Source organism: Lucilia sericata, unplaced genomic scaffold (assembly GCF_015586225.1).
Source record: "Lucilia sericata isolate MDLA Ls3-8-SP2 unplaced genomic scaffold, ASM1558622v1 Contig000149F_arrow, whole genome shotgun sequence".
Taxonomy (NCBI): Eukaryota; Metazoa; Arthropoda; class Insecta; order Diptera; family Calliphoridae; genus Lucilia; species Lucilia sericata.
Genome location: NW_023994181.1, coordinates 495,307 through 516,224, shown reverse-complemented (window position 1 = coordinate 516,224; position 20,918 = coordinate 495,307). Strand labels below are relative to the sequence as shown.

Sequence of the window (20,918 nt, the reverse complement as noted above, 5' to 3'; positions counted from 1 at the left end):
ATAATAAATAGAATAGATATAATAAAATGATTCCATTAGACAGAAGGGATTTAGCACCTTGATTAGTACTTTAAAAAACTATATTTTATTGATTTATAGGGAGAGTGTATTCTAAGCTAGAGAGGGTTTAAAATAACTTGATATTTGTTACGCTTTAATAGTTTAAAATTATGATTCAATAACGCTATTTAATACCCCTTTCACAGCCTGGAGATTTAAATTCGACGCCACCCTTTCCACCCCACATTACGCCTCAACATTTAGCCAATGGCTCTGCCGGACCTCCCAAATACCCACCAGGTTTACCCATGGGATTTCCACCATTTCTCCAACCTCCCTACAGCTTTAATCCAATGCTAAATCAATCATCAACATCCTCTTCATCATTAGAACGACAAACGAATGCAAAAACTCCTCTCAGTACAGAACGAGAGGAAGAAGAACCAAAGAATACAACACATTCATCGCCTAAACAACACCATCAACACAGCACACACATGACAGCTGACAAAGAAGATTCCCCACCGATTTCATCGGCCTGGAATCCCATGATAAAAATTAAAACTGAAAACAATCAAAATGATATTAATCATCTTGTAGATCATAATGCAGAGTGTAGTAATCAAGATTAGTTTAGAAACGACTAAATAAAAACAACAATTAATTTAATAATAATTATATATAAGTACTTATATAAGTACTTAGATAAGTAGTAACGAATCAAATTGCAAAACGATATTTGTGTAAGAAGACAGGCAGATTATATAGTAACAGTAAAGGTAAATGAAATATTATATAAATAATATAAAAAAATATGATTGAAAATCATGGTTTTTAAGGAGTACATATCTTAAAGCATAAATTAAAAAAAAAAATCTTATTATACGTTAGGCTTAAAATATTGTCTAAATAAAAAAATATTTATTTCGAAACAAAAAATAAAATTGAAAAAAAGTGTCTGCATTCTTAAGGCATTTAAAAATGCATTATTTTATTTATTTTCTGAAAAGAATTTAATTTTTAATTCTTTATTTAAAATTTTGTAGCTTTTAAGCTGTAAAAAGTTCAAGTAGTTTGTAAAAGATCCTTTAATAGTATCCCTATGATTTCTAAAATTAAAAGATATGATAAACAGTTGTAGTTATACTTATTATATAATTAATATAAATATTATATGGCTCTAAATTATTATAATTTAAATGAAGAAATATGAATATTATGAATGGATACGATGATATAAATAGTGAACTGTGGTAGTTGCATATAAAATTAAAATTAAAAAGAAAAATACTAAAAATAAAGAAATATAATTATTTGAAATAAAATGTGTACATAGGTTTTGTTAATCTAAAGAAAGTTTCTTAAGAAGGTAAGTAAATCTTTTAAAACCTTGTGATCTGTACATATACCACTCGCATTCCACTAAGCGACTTAAAAGCTCTTAAAGAAAAGGTTCTAAGCTTTCGTTCAAGCAAAAAGTAAAAAAAATAAAAATAGCCCAATTTGAAAAAAAAAAAATTAACAAGTTAGAGTGCTATATTCGGCTATGCCGAATCTTAAATACCCTCCACCAGCAAGCTACTTTTTATTGAAACCCATTTAACTATATAATTTTTAGATAACTTGGCAAAATTTTTGTTTCCTTATTGAGAGTACTAACATTTATGCGTATGTCAAATTAATTTTAATTAGGTCGAGAAAAATGTATATTAATAGGACAGTTTGATAACATTTTAATATAATGATTTATCTGTACACAGAACATACTCATTTTGAATTTTATCCGGATGTAAACATTTAATTACGAATTAAGTGGTATTAAGTGGTTTTCAGAAGTATACCTTATATGTGAGCTAAGACAACCTATGGACCGATCCGGAAGAAAAAATCCGTAGAATGATTTATATATACAAAATACACATTTATGTCGAATTTTATCCCGATAATTTTGATTGTTAATGTGCATTTGAGTCACAACTCCCATATAAGGAAATGGTCCTTATATGGGAGTTGTGACCAATTATCAACCGATAATGAAAAAATTTCGTATAATGATTTATATGCCAAAAAAAAAAAAAAAAAATTCAAGTCGAATTTTACTACAATAGTTTTATTAATTAATGAAATATGTGCGTTTAGGTGATTTTCGGAAGTGGACTTTATATGTATAGGAGCTATGACCTTACACAAAACATATTTGTGTAGAATTTTATCAAGATATCTTTATTTGATAATGAAATATGTGCGTTTAAGTTATTTTTTTGAAGGAAATATTACCATATATGGAACAATCCGGAAAAAATTTGGTAGATTGATTTATATGCTCACAAAGCATATTCAAGTCGTACTTTATCCAGATAGCTTTATTATAATATGTGCGTTTAAGTGATTTTCGTAAGTGGGAGCCTATCCGGAAAAAATTTCGTAGAGTGATTCATATAAAGACAAAACATATTTGTGTCGAATTTTATCAAGATAACTTTATTTGACAATTAAATATGTGCGTTTAAGTAATTTTCGGAAGTGGGACTTATATGGGAGCTATGACCAATAATGAACCGATCCGGGGAAAAAGTGGTAGAATGATTTATATGTACACAAAACATATTCAAGTCGAATTTTATCCTTATAGCTTTAGAATTTAATGAAATATATTTGTTTAAGTGATTTTTGGAAGTGGACCTCATATGGGAGCTATGACCAATTATGAGCCTATCCGGAAAAAATTTCGTAGAGTGACTCATATAAAGACAAAACATATTTGTGTCGAATTTTATCCCGATAGCTTTATAATTCAATGAAATATATGCGTTTAAGTGATTTTCGGAAGAGGACTTTATATGGGAGCTATGACCAATTATGGGCCTATCTGGAAAAAATTTAGTAGAATAATTTACATTTATACGAAATATATTTATGTCGAATTTTATCACGATAGCTTTATTTGACAATGAAATATGTATTTTTAAGTGATTTTCGGAAGTGGGGTTATATGGGAGCTATGACCAATAATGGACCGATCCGTAAAAAAAATTGCAAAATGATTTGTATGTATACAAAACATATTTGTGTTGAATTTTATCCCGATAGCTTTATATTTCAAAGAAATATATGCGTTTAAGTGATTTTCGGAAGGGGACTTTATATGGGAGCTATGACCAAATATGGACCTATCCGGAAAAAATTTCGTAGATTGATTTATATTTAGACTATACATATTTGTGTCGAATTTCATCAAGATAGCTTTATATGACAATGAAATATGAGCTTTTAAATGATTTTCGGAAGTGGGCCTTATATGGGAGCTATGACCAATAATGGACCGATCCGTAAAAAATTTGGAAGAATGATTTGTATGTATACAAAACATATTTAACTCGAATTTTATCACAATAGCTTTATTCATCATTGAAATATGTCCGTTTAGGTGATTTTCGGAAGTGGACCTTGTATGGGAGCTATGACCAATTGTGGACCGACTGAGGACCTACGTTAACAGTATGATTTCTGTTCATATTATATTTGCATGTACAAAATTTTGTGTTGATACCGATATATTTGAGGGAGTTATTAACGATAAACTAATTTCCGGGAATATATACCTTTGTATGGGGGCTATGGGAAATATTGGATCGATTCTAAAGATTTTCAACATAATTGATCACTGCCATGAAAAAATAATGTGTGATAAAATTCATCGAAATATCTTTAGTAGTTTCTGAGAAAACTTCAAAAGAATTATGAAAAAAACGTAATTTTTTTCGAGGTAGTCTGAAATTTTTACTCATAACTTTTTACGTCGTGAACCGATTTTGCTGATTTTCAATACCAAACTGCTTAGGATAATAATAAATATTTTGGGTGAATTTGGTTGATTTCCTTTGCTTAGTTTTAACGTGAGCGTGTTTTACACAGACAGACAGACAGACAGACAGACAGACAGACGGACAGACGGACAGACGGACAGACGGACATAGCTAAATCGACTCAGAATTTCATAAGGACCCAGAATATATATACTTTGTTGGGTCTTAGATGAATATTTCTTGGTGTTACACACGGAACGACAAACTTATATATACCCTCTATCACCACTGATGGTGGTGGAGGGTATAAAAACATGTAAGAAATTATAGTCGGGCGAGGCCGACACCTGTTACAAAAATAAAATGTGATTTAGTTTTCATAAGAAATCATTTAAGTTGAATTGTATCTTGCCTCAGATATACTTAAGCCATTTATTGTTAAATAAAATTGTGGACATTTAAGTAAAATTTGAAGGAGCTTTTATAGGGGCTAGGGTCAAATGAGGCCCTATAATTATAAAATTCATTAGGGTCATTAAGGCTAGTATAGAACTTGGTTTTACAGCTATTTGTCGAGAAACGAGTATATAACATAATTATGAACTTAAAAGGCCTATTCGGCGGGTTCAGTTGTATGGGGGCTAGGTGAAATAATGGACCGATGTAATCCATTTTCAATAAGATTCATCTCCGGTATCATAGAAGATCATGTGCCAAATTTCATTGAGTTATCTCCAAAATTGCGACCTGTAGTTTGATTACAATGTTTACAAGCCCTATTCGGGGGTTCAGTTGTATGGGGGGTAGGTGAAATAATGGACCGATCTTAACCATTTTCAATAGACTTTGTCCCTGGGACAATAGAAGATCATGTACCAATTTCATTGAAGTATCTTCAAATTTGCGACCTGTAGTTTGAATACAAGGTTTGCATGGACGGACAGACGGATTCTAAGTCGATTGGTATACTTTAAGGTGGGTATAGGACCAATATTATTGTGCGTTACAAACATCACCACAAACCCAATATACCCTCCCCACTAAAGTGGTATAACAAGTAAGAAGTTATAGGGTCAAATGAGGCCCTATCATCAAAAAATTCATCAGGGTCATAAAGGCTAGTATATAACTTGGTTTTGCAGCTTTTTGTCGAGATACGAGTACATTAAACAAAATTATGAACCTCAAAGCCCTTTTCGGGGGCTTCAGTTGTATGGGGGCTAGGTCAAATATTGGACCGATATTACCCATTTATTTTCAAAATTGTGCCCTGTACTTTGATAACAAAGTTTACAAGCCCTTTTCGGGGGTTCAGTTGTACGGGGGCTAGGTGAAATAATGAACCAAATGTCAGTAAATCGACTGAGAAAATGATTTTGAGCCGATTGGTATACTTTAAGGTGGGTATAGGACCAATATTACTGTGCATTACAAACATAGGCACAAACCCGATATAGCTATCTAAACAATTTGGAACGGTTTTCGCTAAGAACAATAAGTAATAAAGTAACATAAATTAGAAAAAACACATGTTTGGAAAAAATGATAAATTTTGTCCCACTGTGACTCAGAAAGTTCCTAATCGATCTTGTTGAAAAGCTACTATCTAATAGGACTAACATTGGTGCATCCCGCTCGCAAGACATGTGTTTCAAAAGTTGAGTCAATTGACAAAAAATCCACCCTATACTATTTATGTTAATCGCTATATCCCTTAAAGTTTTTCTCCCTAATCTTATGGCGAATCAACTCAAACTAATTTCATCATATATGTTGTTCAAATCATGTAAAGCAGGATCATTGAAGGACGATTTTTTAATTTCGCCTCCGACGTATTTGACTTGGAACTAAAATATAATTAGATTAAGAGCAGGGACATTTCGTAGACGGTCCATCCAATATCCCCTAATCAAATTCTCGGATTTTCTTCGCAGTCACTACAGCCGGAAAGGTCGATTATAGTGTCCGACCGGTCGACTGAACGAGATCGAGTCACTTCTATAGAGAGTGTTTGCGCCCAGACCCTTCAATTATTTAACAAAAATAACAACATATTTTGAAGGTTTAGGTTAAGAAGTGTTATGCATCGTAAAAAGGTTCAACTCCAAACGGGGAACCTTTAGTCCTTTGTGATTACCTTCGTAGAGTGTGAAGGAAGATCCAAAGCAACAAATTTGTTAAATAAAAAGGAGAGAGGAATGAAAACAGGTTTATTCGCTAGGGTTTCAACCTAGAAGTTTTAACGAATCGATACCCTAAAGAAAAAGTCGTGAGAGTATCTGAGTCTCCCTATCAAATCTATTCGAGGAAATGACTAATTCCCCTGATAATTTTCAAGTGGCAAATTATATGCTCGATATTCCCTAATGCCATCTTCGCATATCGTACAATTGTCCGGTATATTACTGTCCCACTTACTGCCAAGGCCCTACTTGAGCAATGCCCCTTTAAGATTCCTGTCAGGATTGTTAGACTGCCTACACTATAAGTACCTTGGAATCCCTCCCTAAGATTATTTCTATAAACAAGAACTTGGCCCATATAAATTGCCACAACCGACAGTATGTTATCTATATGATTCAACATCAGTTCCGCCGCTTTCCGGATCGGCAGGATCTCTTCTTGAAAAACACTACACGAGGAGAAAAACATGTTTCGACATGGTTACTACAACTACGCTATGTTCACTATAACAACATATTGTAACCAAAAACGAAATTGTGAATACATTGGATCATATTATGATCGTGTATAACAATATTATGATAAATACGAACATATTATGATGAAATATTGCAATTCTATTTAATCATAATATGTTTAGACTACAGTCATAAATTTAACCAGAATATGCTGCTTTTAGAACTATGGTTACCACAACCATGTTTTTTCTGTGTGAACATTTAACAGGAAGTCTGTAGGACCTTTTTTTTAACAGCATCAGCAATATAAAGATCGGCACCCGTGCCGGTGACGTAATTCTATGATCTGAAATTCCATGGTCAAGTAGATCTACTAGGGTTTGACGAACGAAAGCAATATGTTGTAAAAACTTTAAAATAAATGAAAATAAAACCTTTAAGTAAAATATCGATCTTAAATGACTCATTTAATATTTAAAAGCCCTGTCAAAATTTCCCCCAAAAAGTACAAAAAAAAGCAACAATCAAACATGTTTATCCCCCCAAGAAAATGATTAAAATTTATTATATTAACCAAAAAAAGAAAAAAATTGGCACGTTCCAAAGAAATAAAAATCGAGGCCGCAGACCAACAATAAATTTTTGAATTGAAAGAAGGGTAAGTTGTAAATCAATGAAATAAACATGTGTTTTAATTAAACCACTTATCACATTCAATCACACCCACTTTAGACTTCCTCCCCAAAACTAATACAAAACAATACAAAAATTCAATTTTAAAATAACTTAAATATGTGTAAATTAAAACTACAAAAAAAAGATGAAATGGAATTAAACTTCCTATTAAAGTGTTTTATTTTGGGGTTTTCTTTTACGGAGGGAGTATTTAAGAAGAAAAAGGAAACAATTTAAAATATTTTAACTGCACTTTAAAAAAACCAAAAATATATAAAATTTTATAATTTTATAAATGCTGCAAACACATGCACACACAATTATATAAATTTATGAACATACCACAAGCCAAACATTTATCATCTTAAATATGTGGCAGCATCATAATAAAGCACTATCACAAGTTTCAACAATAGCAAATAAAGTAGCAGCAGCAGCATTAGTTGTTGTGATAAAAATTCAAACGTAATGTGAAATTTTATATGGATACATGTATGTATGTATGTGTGTGCGTATTAATGATCATGTTAATATTTTGTGTGGCAGACACACATAAAGCACTTGCTACTTGTTTCTGTCGGTCTATCTGTTTCGTCTGTCCGTCCTTACGCCAGTTCTTTCTCTTGTCTGGTTGCTGCGGTGGCATACAATGTTGATGAGGTCTCTGAGAATGTTGTAAAATACTTCTTCAGTCTCTGCTAGACTTGTTGCCTATGCGACTTTCCGTTAGCCAGTCCATTCCATCTGTTGTCTCTCACTATTAAAATAATTCATATTTAAGTTGTTTGTTATGCACATAATATTCATATGCACATTAAAATAGTGTTGCAGACACAATCACATATCCATCTATTATGAATATGTAGTATATTTTTACATTTTAACATATTTGTTAAAATATTTTACGCATTTGCCACCCAAAAATCACGCTGACAATATTTTGTTTCTACACTCCCTCAACCCTTTGTCATAAAACATATTCTACTTTCGAAAGTTTGATATTTCTGAACTTTTTGGTAGACCACATCGACCATTTTAAAACCCTACAAGTGATTTGATTCAAGATGGGATGTTACCTATTTCTCTTTCAAACTCAGTATACGATATTATGCTGCTATGGCGGCATGTCATAATGTCCATGGACGTTATGTCACACCAAAAAGAGTCTTAGTTATAACACTTTGAAAAGTGTCACAAATTAGAACATAAATGTATTGGAAATTTTGTTTAGGATCGTAATTTTGGTGTATATTGTTTTCTGGATTCATTAAAAAAATGTTCAGGATAGCCGGTCTTCGATATACTTCGAATACCGCCTTCGCTACATTAATTATTTGTAATCCATGGACTTTATTTATGTCACACATGAACACTATGATACTGTTTGGTGTGTCATGCATATTATATTAAAGTAATCCTTTAAATCCCTATTCCGAATAAGTAATTTTTTCTAAAAGCTATAAAAAAATAGGGGTCTAAAGGAAAAGGCAAATTCTTTCATGAAATAAAGAAAATATTGGTCGATTTTGTAAACTATAGAAACAGCTTTATGAGATCAACATCTTGGACTTGTCTGAACACAATGGAAAAGTTCAAAACTTGCTTTTAACACCTATATCAAGTACATTTCTGCTAAATTAGACGAATTGAAACATGATAACATTGGTTATGACTCCATTCTACAAAATATAGGAAACCGATTTTGCCTTACAGTCCGAACTTTGGCGTACATTCCGAATGGGAATAAGGAAATTCGGAAAAATTATTACAGGGAATGAGGAATTTGAAAAAATAATAATGCGAAATTAACGAAACCTTTTCGTAAAAGGATATTCATATATTGGCAAATGTAGACTTCAGTAGGACTTCTAACATGCGCCAGTATTAGTGTTTGGGAATTCCCAGACTTTTCAGTTTCCCGGGAAACGGGAATGAAGAAATCTCAAACATTATTGACGAATGTAGACTTCAGTAAGACTTCTAACATGCACCAGTGTTAGAGTTTCGGAATTCCCAGACTTTTCAGTTTACCGGGAACCGGGAATGAAGAAATTTTGCGGTCGGGAATTCCAGAATCCCAAACTCTAACCAATAAGTACTTACCTAGCAAATAATAGATCGTAGATAAAATTCATCTCCGGTTAGGATCATAGGGTTTACGAGATAAATACGAGGTAAATTCAGAGCGACGTAACTACCTAGTTGAAAGTTCCTTTCGTAATCACACTTAGATCAAAACAGGTGTTGTTCCATTTGTAATGCTTATTAGATTCTGAAATGTTCTAGTCACGTCTGTTTGTATGAACGTTCTTCTGTTGAAAACAGGACCTAAAAGGAAGACATTTTTTGAAATATTCTCCAACGATGCAGTTTCTTTGGTATTGAAAATGGACGAAATCTGTTCAGAAAATCAGTTTAATGGTAAAATTAAATAAATATATTGTTTGGCATAAGTCTGACCTCTGCTTGAGAAAGCTACCAACTGCTTGTTTAAGAAAAGTTGGATTCATTGATTAATTTAACTGATATGAATTTCTTTATGGAGTTATTTAAGACCAAAAATCTATTCCAACATCCATTAGGACATAGAAAGAATCCGACACAAAAAATTTTCCCGTCAGTTTAAATTTCTCTCAGGATTTCAGCTCTATTTATACCCTTGTGCTGATGTTTGTAACACACAAAAATATTGGTCCTACACACACCTAAAAGTATACCGTCCGTCTGTCCGGCTGGCTGTCCATATAAACCTTGTGCGCAAGGTACAGGCCGCAATTTTCAAGATAATTTGATGAAATTTTGAACCATCATGTTTTTTGGCACAGGGAAGAAGCCTATTGAAAATGGTTGAAATCGGTCCATTATTTCACCTAGCCCCCATACAACCGTACCTCCCGATTTGGGCTTTTCATGATATAATTACGTCAAATATACTATTATCTCTCTAAAAATTGGCACAAATAAGTTTTATATAAGTATAAATGACACTGCAGATTTTCGTAATGATCGGCTCTTATTTGACCCTAGCCCCCATACAAACCCCCCAAATGTCTTAAACGTCTAAAATTGACCATTTGTATCGCAATGAAACTCAACAAAACTAACTGTTATTTAAAAATATATCCTTTTCCCAAATTTAATGGGGATCGGCCCATGTTTGACCTATACTCCTATATAAAGCCTCATTTCGAAAATTAGTTTTTTATCAATAAACTGCTTAAATACTTTGGAATTAAGGTAAAATACAACATAAAAGTTTCTTTATGAAAAATACAAATTTTAAAAATATACTCATGGTGTAGGGTATTATATGGTCGGCCATGCCCGACTACTACTTGGGCCAGGTGTTGAAAATAGAGTGAACTCGAAAACTAATTGAGTTTTGATTGGTATGTATCAAAATATAATTTCTTGTTCTTGGAATGAATACATATGACCTACATATTCAAAGAAGGCCCAAATATCATTGAATAAATACAAGATAGATATATGAAACTCTCAAAGGCAAAGGAAAAGGGAAGGACCATTTTACATTAGGAATGCGGAATCTTTTAAAAACCATTATTTTCAATACCTAATATAGGGTATAATTATTGTCTGGCTTGTTGCTTGTCCTAGAATACTGCTGCAGACTTGGTACATATTTTTGCGTTGGCGCGTCTCTTTTGTGGTACCAGATGTTTTAATACAATATGTACAACAAGCGAACGACACTGAATTGTACAATTTTTATTTCATTTTAATTTTTCCAATGTTCATGTCACAGTCTCGAGTTGTACAAAGTCAGAAAAAAAAACGCAAACGAAAGAAGTAAAATAAGTGTGTGTAATATATATATAAACAATAAATAAAAACGCCACCAGAACACACTTGTCATTTTCATAAATAAAACTCTACTTGTAATTGTCTCTTACGAGTTGTATTTATGATTTAAAACACAATTTTCATTTTTATGTATAACGAGCGGAGGAGGGGTGTGCGGCAGATAAAATTAATTACATTTATTTCTAGACCGCAGCAAAATGCTAAATGCGTAAATTAAAATAATTAAAATTACATGTTTTTTTATATTTTGTTGTTTTTGTTTTAAAATTTGATTATATTAAACTGCCGGTTGGCATGTGTTTGTGTGTTATTTTATAAATATTCCTGATGATATTGAAAACTTCAATAGAAATTAATTTAAATGCATATTTGAATTCTGCGAAATTTCGTTTTTATTAAAATTATAGAATTTTATAATAAGTTTCTAGTGGTAAAAGGTTTTGGAATTTACGGGATGGTAATTGAACATAAATAATATTGGAATAATTAGTCTAGACAATAGCGATCTGTAGTTTGATTACAATATTTACATGGTTAGAAGGACATGTCTTAATCAACTGAGCAACTAAACTGATTCTGAAGCATTCTGCTGATACAATCGATGTTAATATGCATTAAGAGCTTTAATGACTTTCAACGTTTTATTCAACTAAAAATATTTTATCTTCTTTTAATCTTAAGAGCCTCATTAGCTCTCCCTTAAAATGTGCAAATATTTTAAACATAATTTACTGTCATTTGACATATTTATGGAAGAAAAAAAATCAAGCTAAAAAAACTTGCAAATATGCATATGATTTGATTTATGTTAAAACTTCTTAGCGCCTGCCTGTTAACCAATTAGCTAAACTTCAAAAGATACCGCCAAAATACACCAAAGAGATGCATTCAAAAAAAGGCGTCACATGAATACTATTTCAAGTGCACTCATGTATAATAAACAGCATTAATTTTAAAAATTCAAAAATTCATATTAGCAAAAAAAAAAAATCATAAAATATAACTACAACAACACAAAATATAATTACAAATGATTCTTCATAATTCTATGTGGCACAAACGAAAAATATGCATTAGAATTTTTTTTAAACAACAGACGACATTGTTAATTATTCATATACATCAAACAAATTGCATGCAACATAAATATGAAACTCAGAATTGCCAGAAAGCCAGACAAGCCGAAGAAGCGTAAGACAAAACTTTTTAATTTCATAAAAAATTTCAAATTTTTGTAGTTTTTAATCAAACTCCACTACATAACACGAATATGGCAAAAAGTTTATGTAAAGAAAATGTGAAAAAAAGAGTCAAGAAGAAACAAGTCCCAGACACTTTGCCAGACATTTAAATGCACAGTTTATTAAATCTGTCATATCTTTCCAGGAGGTTATTTCTAAATACGTTCTGTATTTGTATGTAGTTTTAAAGTTGTATACGAAATTTGTATTGTATTTAGAGCGAATGAGTTTTACTCTACACTTTTTTAGGGATTCGTGTTAGGAGTAATTGTTTTTTCGGTTTGCTACATCAAAACCAAAGAAATACATCTAAGCGAACTGCAGTAATCGGGCCAAGACAAAGTCCGAAACTTCCCATGGTAACAGATTATGTTTCGACCCCATGTCGAATCATTCCTAGGAAACTAGAGGTATTTGTAGCACATCTTTTCCCCTGGATTGCAAAAACACCAAAATGAGGTAACATCATCAAGTAACATGCCTCGGGGGATTGAAGTCGAAATGCTTTACGTGAGTATCTGCCGTGTTGGCCTATCTCACGGTGGTATTTTAAACCACTGGGTGAGCTTCGTGACGACTAACCACCGTTCAATGAAGAAATCAGGTGGCTAAAGCCGGTCCATGTACAAGCACTTTGCTCTAGTGTTCGAGCTATCTAATCTCTTGCCATAGTAGTCCCGTTGAGGAAGAACAGGTGTAATGAGAAAGCTCAATCTAACCCCGACAAGGTAAAACCTTATATGTCGCTCAACCACACTACTTAGATGGCTCTGTTGATTCGGCAACAGCACCTAGGGGACGTATTTGGTAGTCCGAAACACGGATCATTTTAATAGACAAGACTTATTTCAGTGGCCACAAAGACCCACTGTGATAAGTTGAACATGTTTTAGAGTAAACTTCAACATACTCAACCATGAAAGGAAAATTGCCGATAAATTAAAGAAAGATCAGTGACGGTTTACACCACAACTCCTCCTCCATCCAGCCAAAACATCGTTCAGCACATTATAAACGATCAAATCACTTCATCCGTCAAATTCATCAAAACATCAGTACATCAGAAACTTCACATCCCGTATATGCAACCTTTGCATTATCAGCTCAAATCCAAAATTTTATTAATCCACAGTCATGCTCTGTTGTTTGTACCGCTCCTAGCATCTGGGAGCAATAACAGAAATGTATCTTGAAAATTATATTTCACCGTGTATCAGTCTTTTAACCAAGTACCCCTTCCTGCGATTTACGTTTCAACCACAGCCACTACGTGGATCCCGAAGGAACCTCAACCAACTGACCAGCCAGGACAAGTCCTGTGGGCAACTGGCCTCCCGTAGTACCAGATTATGTGGTGCTCTGGTTAGACCTCTTTTCAATTCATGCAAAGACTAGGCCAGGCAGTGAATTGTAAACACCAAATTATAGTCCCGGCAGACTAGAGGTATTGGTAGCACCTATCTACCCCCGGATTGCAATACACCAAGATGCGGTCTATCATCAAGGAAACATGCCCGGGGGCGCCTCGGGGGATGTTCAAAGCAGAAATTACAGTTCATGCAACATAGAATACATGTTAGCGGGAGAGAGTTGAAAAGTTAGATATTAACATGATTTAAGCCACAAATCTTGTTTCGTATCCTCCAAGATTCTTGGATTAAAGCTATATAAATATGTATCTTACTTTTGTTTATTTTCGGCATCTGAACATTGGTAGTCGCTCGCTCCTATGGAGATTTATTTGGATGACATCAATCATCGTTATCCATTAAACTGCCATGATGCTAATTGATGATCACCTCTCGCTCTTTAGGCTTGACTCCTCCGGATATTATGAAGTAGTTACTGATGTTTCAGTTCTTGCTACGTAGGTGTTCTTATTAGGAGCCGCATTATACTCTACCCATGTTCTTGTCAAGACTAGCATTGGAGTTATTTTCGATACCTACTACAAGTACAGTGCCATCAGGTTCCTCTGAAAGATAATCCGATTTAACTACGATCAGTTAAGAATTTCCAATATGCGCCCATAGCACAGTTTACTGCACCATTCTTTTATGTAGACGATAGACTTTAAGAGCACCGGAAGATCTCTCTTCTTGACCAGTCCCAGCTTAGTGCCGTCCCAGGAGAAGGGAATTTTTGCTGTTGGATTACTGGCATCGTATACTGCACAGCAGAGATAACGGTGCTAAATTCCTTTTTCACTGTCTAGCTTATAGGAAATCTGATCGCCTTTGCTTCAAATATTGTTAGAGAATTAGATATATCCTTCGGAGTGACATATTATGATTTCATCTTCTTCAACTACCTCCTCTGTGCTCCAGAAAACGGAAAACGTCTATCGCGCATCACTTTCAACATTAGCTCTACTTTATCGTTTTTGGGACTTGGTATAATGGAGTTGTAATTATCATCCGAGGATTCAGAGTCAAAAACCTTACCATCATTTAAAGGCTGTCATTGCTTTTCATTCTCACCTCAGTAGAAGACTTTTGCTCACGATAGCAGCATGTCAATGACAAATGATGTACGAATACCCTCCGCCTCCGTTACTGGGTTATTTAGGACCTGAACTCTCCTTTTTATAAGTTCTGTTTCTTCTTTCAATGTTTGTCGTTGGGTGATCCGCTTACACCCTCATATAAACGTTGTTCCGCAATATCTCACTTGAAGTTAAACCGCAGTAGAAATAGATCAGATTGTCCATAACCAATACCTATCAGCCGATCCGATCACGGAAGTTTAATCAAAATTTTAAATTAATTCCTGTTTCCAGGGAAGGGGAGTGTTACCTTGTAGGAATTCTGATTTAGATAATTATAGACAATCCATCAGCTGATTCAATGAGTTCAACTTGAGACAATGTAATTGACATAGGTCTTCGTATTTTTCAAGTGTATTGAGCTTATAGATATCTAGAAGCCAGTATTTCTCCAGACAAATGGAGATTTTATATATTTTCTTGCATTAATAGAAGGTACACTACACTTCACTGATTATGTTTCCACGTAAGTTTAAATTGAATATTGTACTAACTAGACAATCTATCCATATATCTATTGACCTATATCAAATCCGAAGAAATACACCTAGGCCACTATCTGTTGGGCTCTCCTTTTCATGGAAGAAAAATGTTTGTTGGTATAAAAAAAAAACATTGTTTTAACTGAATTTATTTATTTTCTTTATTTATTATTTATTATCTTTAAATGTTCAGAAACTCAGTTTCCTGGACTGATTCCTAAGAATTTTCCAACACAGAGAAAACAGATTCGTTGTGATAACCGAATTTGTTTCCAATCGAATTCAGTCGGTTCTCACAACTATCCCATAATTCGATTGTAACTAATGTAAAATTCGGTTCCTGTTACTGAATATATGGTGTACACAACTATTTTAAATTATTTTTCGATAATCTGGATCGAAATTATCGGTATTTGGAACTGAAATATTATTTATTAAAACCAATTTGTGGATTATGTTTATTTGAAAATGTACATTTACAAACCTACAAAACTTATTAATATAAAATAGTCACTTTTCTTCTCTAGTTTTGAGATATTGATGGTGAATGCTATGTTTATGTACCAGGGATTTTACTCTTAATTCTGTCCAACATTTCCACAGGAATACTACCATACCACGCTTTTCCGCTGCTGTAAAATTATTAAAGATTATAGGAAAATAACACAAAATAGATGTTAAGATATAAAATAGACTAAACTTACCTTTTCTATCCCATTTTTCCGTATTAATTTACATTTAATTGTTATTAGTTTTATTATTCAATTATAAAATCGTTTTATTTTATTTATTTTTATATACGACAAATATAATTACCAATTGATCGGTTGTGAACATCGAATTTGGTTCCTTTATCCGTAATTAAATTTTAAATAATTTTATCAGTTGATAATTGGTTGCAGTAGTCAATATTTTTTACTTTCTACTGTTTTTCGGTTACAGAGACTAATATTTGATGTTCTTACATTTTAATCCTAAATAAAATTCGGCTGCATTTACTGAATTCACAAATGAATTTAATAACCAATAGAATTCAGTTCAAATTATTGATTTGGAAATTGTTACAACTACAATTCGATTAATATTATGGTTTTTTAATTCTGAATATAGAAAATCAGTTAATTATACAGTTTTTCAATAACATCTATACAATTTTAATTAATTTAACTAAATATTTATTATGGTAACCGATTTCCAATCGATCTGTTTTCTGTGTGAATCAGTGTTCGTGAGGAATGTTATATCCGGAGTAATATTACTCCCAAGATATTTGGATCAAACTTCGACGAATGCCTGACCGTGCAAAGAAAGTGCTCCAGAGTTTCACTATCCTCCATTACTAAGCTCATCGTCCTCATTTTGAGGAGATTTCTACTCTTGCTCTCATTATGGTCACCCCATAGAATCATATTTTTAATTCAGCTTTCGTTGCGTCGAGTGGTTTTCGTTAGGTTAACTACCTCGAGCTCCCTTCCCTTTAAAGCTAATACATTCGCCCTTTCGATGCCGATGATATAAACTTTACCTCTGGGAGAGTATTCAGTTACAGATTTCTTACAATCAAATACGGTCTTAGATTTAACTTTACCACCTGATATCGCCCAATTGCCCTCTGGCTGTTGGTAAATGTGTTAAGTCCTGTGGGCGAATCCAATTAACTCACTCCGTTATTGCTTGGGCTTCTGCCTGGAAGCTTGTGTTGTGATGATTTAAACGGTGGTATATTTCTGTTTCTGGGTCTTCAATATAGAACCCCAGGACTACTTTGACTCCCAATTTAGAGTCACATTCTATCTGTGATCACTGTTTCAAAGTTTTCGGTCTGGTACACGTCCGATTTTTTATAGCCTTCCAATGTTCCCAGTATACATTGATGGCGTGTCCTTTAACCGCTTTAGCCAGTTCGCCTAAAGTTGATCCTATTCTCTATGGGGTGTCTAAATTTTAATTTCCGGTCAAGGATTACACCTAAGTACATAACTCTATATGTCATCGGTATGTCCTTGCCCAGGAAAAAGTGTTCAGTATACTTAGAAATGTTTCTATTTCTTGTGAAAAGACAGATTTCCGTCTTCGCCGGGTTAACATTGAAGACTTTCGGTTGAGCCCAGCTCAAGGCCGTATTCAGAGTCTCCTCAGCTCTCCTACACAAGTAATTTGGATCCTTGCCCCTTAGAAGTAAGTTAATACATATTCATACAGATAATACCTATTCAAAGAATCATATCCACTAAACCTAATGTAGTGTACTATGTCTGCAATCGTCTTGGACTTTGAGGTGTAAAATTTCCTTATTTTACCATAATTCAAAACATCATCATCATCACCGACAGAAGCAGCAGCATCATTTCAATCATCATAATCATCGTCACGATTGTAATTAGTATTATTATTAGTGCAAGAATTTGCATTATTAGACGACAATATTTTTGCTGTTGTGCGGTAATTAAATTATTTTGTTTTTTTTTTTGCATTTCTACGATTTCTGTCTGTCTTTAACGTCGTGTGTCTTACAAAATATTAAGTTTATATGCCGTTGCAGTGTGATTGCATCGCATTTTTATTAAATGGTCTATGCTTTTTATATGCATTATGAAATATGATGATTATATTAATTGCATTTCTCGGGAAATATGCATACTAGTGGAAAATCGAAAATGAAATTCATGTCACAAATTTCAGTTTGTACATCGTTCGTTCTACACATGTAAATTATGGGAATGCAGACAGATGTTAAATGGTTAGTAGTATTTTACTAAGGAAAAAGATATTTATTTTTATTTTATAGTTTTATGAGACTTTGTGGTAGACAGAAAAATTCTATGAAAACAATTTATCAATTTTATTAAATATTAAGTGTTGAAAGTGGCAGCATTGCATTTTAACCAGTACTGCCAATATTTTGGGACTCCCAGATTAAGTTATCACAATTTTGAATATAGAAAAACTGCTCAAAGCGATGTTAGTATTTCGAAATAGACATATTTTACTTTATAATACTTATTTTTCAATTATCTTAATATTCTAACTTTGCAAACTTTTCAAAATTCTAATCACGAAATCTTTCATAAACACACATAAAGTTCTACTAGAGACATAATTGTTCAATTCACAATCGATGTTGTAGCGTTGTATGCGTTGTATGTCAGCAGCTGCTACAATAGTCATAACAATGTTGTTGGTATTTTCTATGCAAAAGCTCTATACAACTCCTACGACAATTTTTCATATGTTTTTCGAATGTTGTAAGAAAGTTTAGTGTTGCCAATTGTTTATTTCAACACATAAACAAAAAATTCAAACGATTTTAGCACAAAAAACGATAAAGTGGTAACACTGAAATCAAAAACAAACAGCTGTTTACCAAAACAAAAAAACTAAAATTTTATTAAAAACAGTTTATTTATTAGTTTAAAATGTGGAATAAAGAAAATAAAAGAATTGAAAATTCAAAGAAATTAATTTGGTTTATTTCGCATGTTTAATTAATTTAATATTTTTTGATTTTTTTATCTTTTGACATTGTTATCTATATTTGTTTTGATTGTTTTTTTTTTTTTTCATTGAGAACACAGACTTATGACTTGCTGCAAATATCTGTTCACAATCACTGTTACTACACTTTAGTAGGTACAATATACAACTTGATTGTGAATTGAACAAATAATTTTTCAATTATTTAAAGCTTCAAAAATGAAATGAAATCATATCAATTTATATATAATTTGCTAACACCCAAACAATTACTTACAAATTATGGCCGTTCTTAAGACTAGACAAACTTGGACTACAAACAACAACAAACATACAATGTCCACTGAGGCTCATAATTTTCAAACTTTTAGCAAAGAGAAAAAATATAAAGCAAAAAAAAAAAATTATATAAAAAGTAAGTAAATCCCCAATATAATAAAACTATAAACCATAAATATTGATACAATGATAAATATTGTTCAAATACAAAGCACAGGGTAGACGGACAATAAACTTGTATATGTTGTATGTTCGGTTGTTTGTTTGTGTAATAAAACCTACATCAATTTCCAAACCATTCAATTCAATTCATATCATATTCCAATCAGCAAAAGTCATAAAACCAACTGGTCAAGAAAAAGAAAAAAATAATAATTTTCCATGCTGTTGCAAGGAATACTTTTTGTTTTTATACACGAACACAGATACTGAGACACTCACACCCAGGCAATCAAAAGAAAACGGCAAGTAGTATGAGTATTTATGGTTTTGCCTGGTAAAGTGCCAAAATAAATATGAATTTATCAACACACTGAGGACTTATTGTACGGCTTTGATTATGAAGTATATACATACACATACATATAAAGAACAAGTAAGAAAGTATAGTCGGGCGTGACCGACCATATGATACCCTACACCAGTTAAGAATATTAAATGCGATTTATTTTTCATAATAAAGCATTTATCTTCTATTACCTTGTTCCGATACATTTAAGCAATTTATGGATGAAAAACTAATTTATATGGGGGCTATATTTGTGTTTATAAGTTAATTTTGGACATTCAACTAATTTTCTGAAGGGTACTTTATATGGGAGCTAAGGTCAAATAAGACCCGATCTCTATGAAATTTGGCAAGGTCATCAGGCTTGTATAAAACTTAGTTGTGCCGCTTTTTATCAATATACAGGTATATTTAACATAATTATTAGCTTAGAAGGCCTTTTCGGGGGGTTCTGTTGTATGGGGGCTAGGTGAAATAATGGACTGATTTTAACCATTTTCAATAGGCTTCGTCCTTGGGCCGAAAAAGGAGTGTGTGCCAAATTATCTTGAAAATTGCGACCTGTACCTTGCGCACAAGGTTTACATGGACAGCCAGACGGACGAACGGACAGACGGACATAGCTTAATCGACTCAGAAAACGATTCTAAGCCGATTGGTATACTTTAAAGTGGGTATAGGACGAATATTTTTGTATGTTACAAACATCAGCATAAACCCAATATAGTGGTGTAGGGTATAAAAATTCAGCGCTTAGACTCTCGGACACACAATGGGGCCATTACGGTATAAAGATATTGAATTTTGAAATGCCACTAATTCTATATTGAGAATGTCTAGTACAGAAGTATTCTGAATTACATCCATATTTCACAGAAAAATTACCAAGGAGAAATATTGTTAGTTCCACAATTAGTTCTATAAGTTAGGATTTTAGCATGCATTCGTTCTACTTTGGCGACCAATGATTTTTAATCGAAATTCTCACCTTCGGAACTGATTCTGTGAAAGCGTTGTAGTCAACACTCATTTTATGGAACGGTTCCGAAACCAGTTCTTTCATCAATGATTATTATTCCAATTTGTCACCCTTGGAACTAGTTCTAGGAAAGGAGCATATAGCAGTTGTGGAACTAGTTCTTTTCTCAGCGATTTCTGTTCAAGACTAGATTACTTCTGTTTAACTTGGGAGATTCCACTATGTGCTCATATTCACGACAACGACTATGTTAGTCATCTTCACTTTATATTGGCACTTTATATTCACATCTTAATTGAATAAATTTCCTCTAAATTGCCTCTTAGTCTCTTTGAACCCGATGCATTGGAATTGGCGTTGTGATTTCGATGTGGAACGATATTGTGATTACCAAGATTGTCGTAGATGATGATAAAGTTGTGCTCCTTTTAAAGTTAAATATAAATATGAATCTGCTCTTTA

At 32.9% G+C, this 20,918-nt stretch overlaps 1 protein-coding gene across 4 annotated transcripts in view; it reads left to right on the top strand.

Moving 5' to 3' along the window:
* Nucleotides 1-1,175, top strand: part of LOC119601204 (homeotic protein spalt-major) — a 58,437-nt gene extending 57,262 nt beyond the window's left edge. For 2 of the 4 annotated variants that reach the window (XM_037951991.1, XM_037951990.1), the window contains one exon: nt 207-1,175. In XM_037951991.1, coding sequence (XP_037807919.1) covers nt 207-632 — 426 coding nt within the window. In that variant the 3' untranslated portion in view covers nt 633-1,175. The remainder of the gene's footprint in view (nt 1-206) is intronic. The other 2 variants (XM_037951989.1, XM_037951988.1) reach the window with 1 other exon arrangement.
* Nucleotides 1,176-20,918: the final 19,743 nt, after the last annotated feature.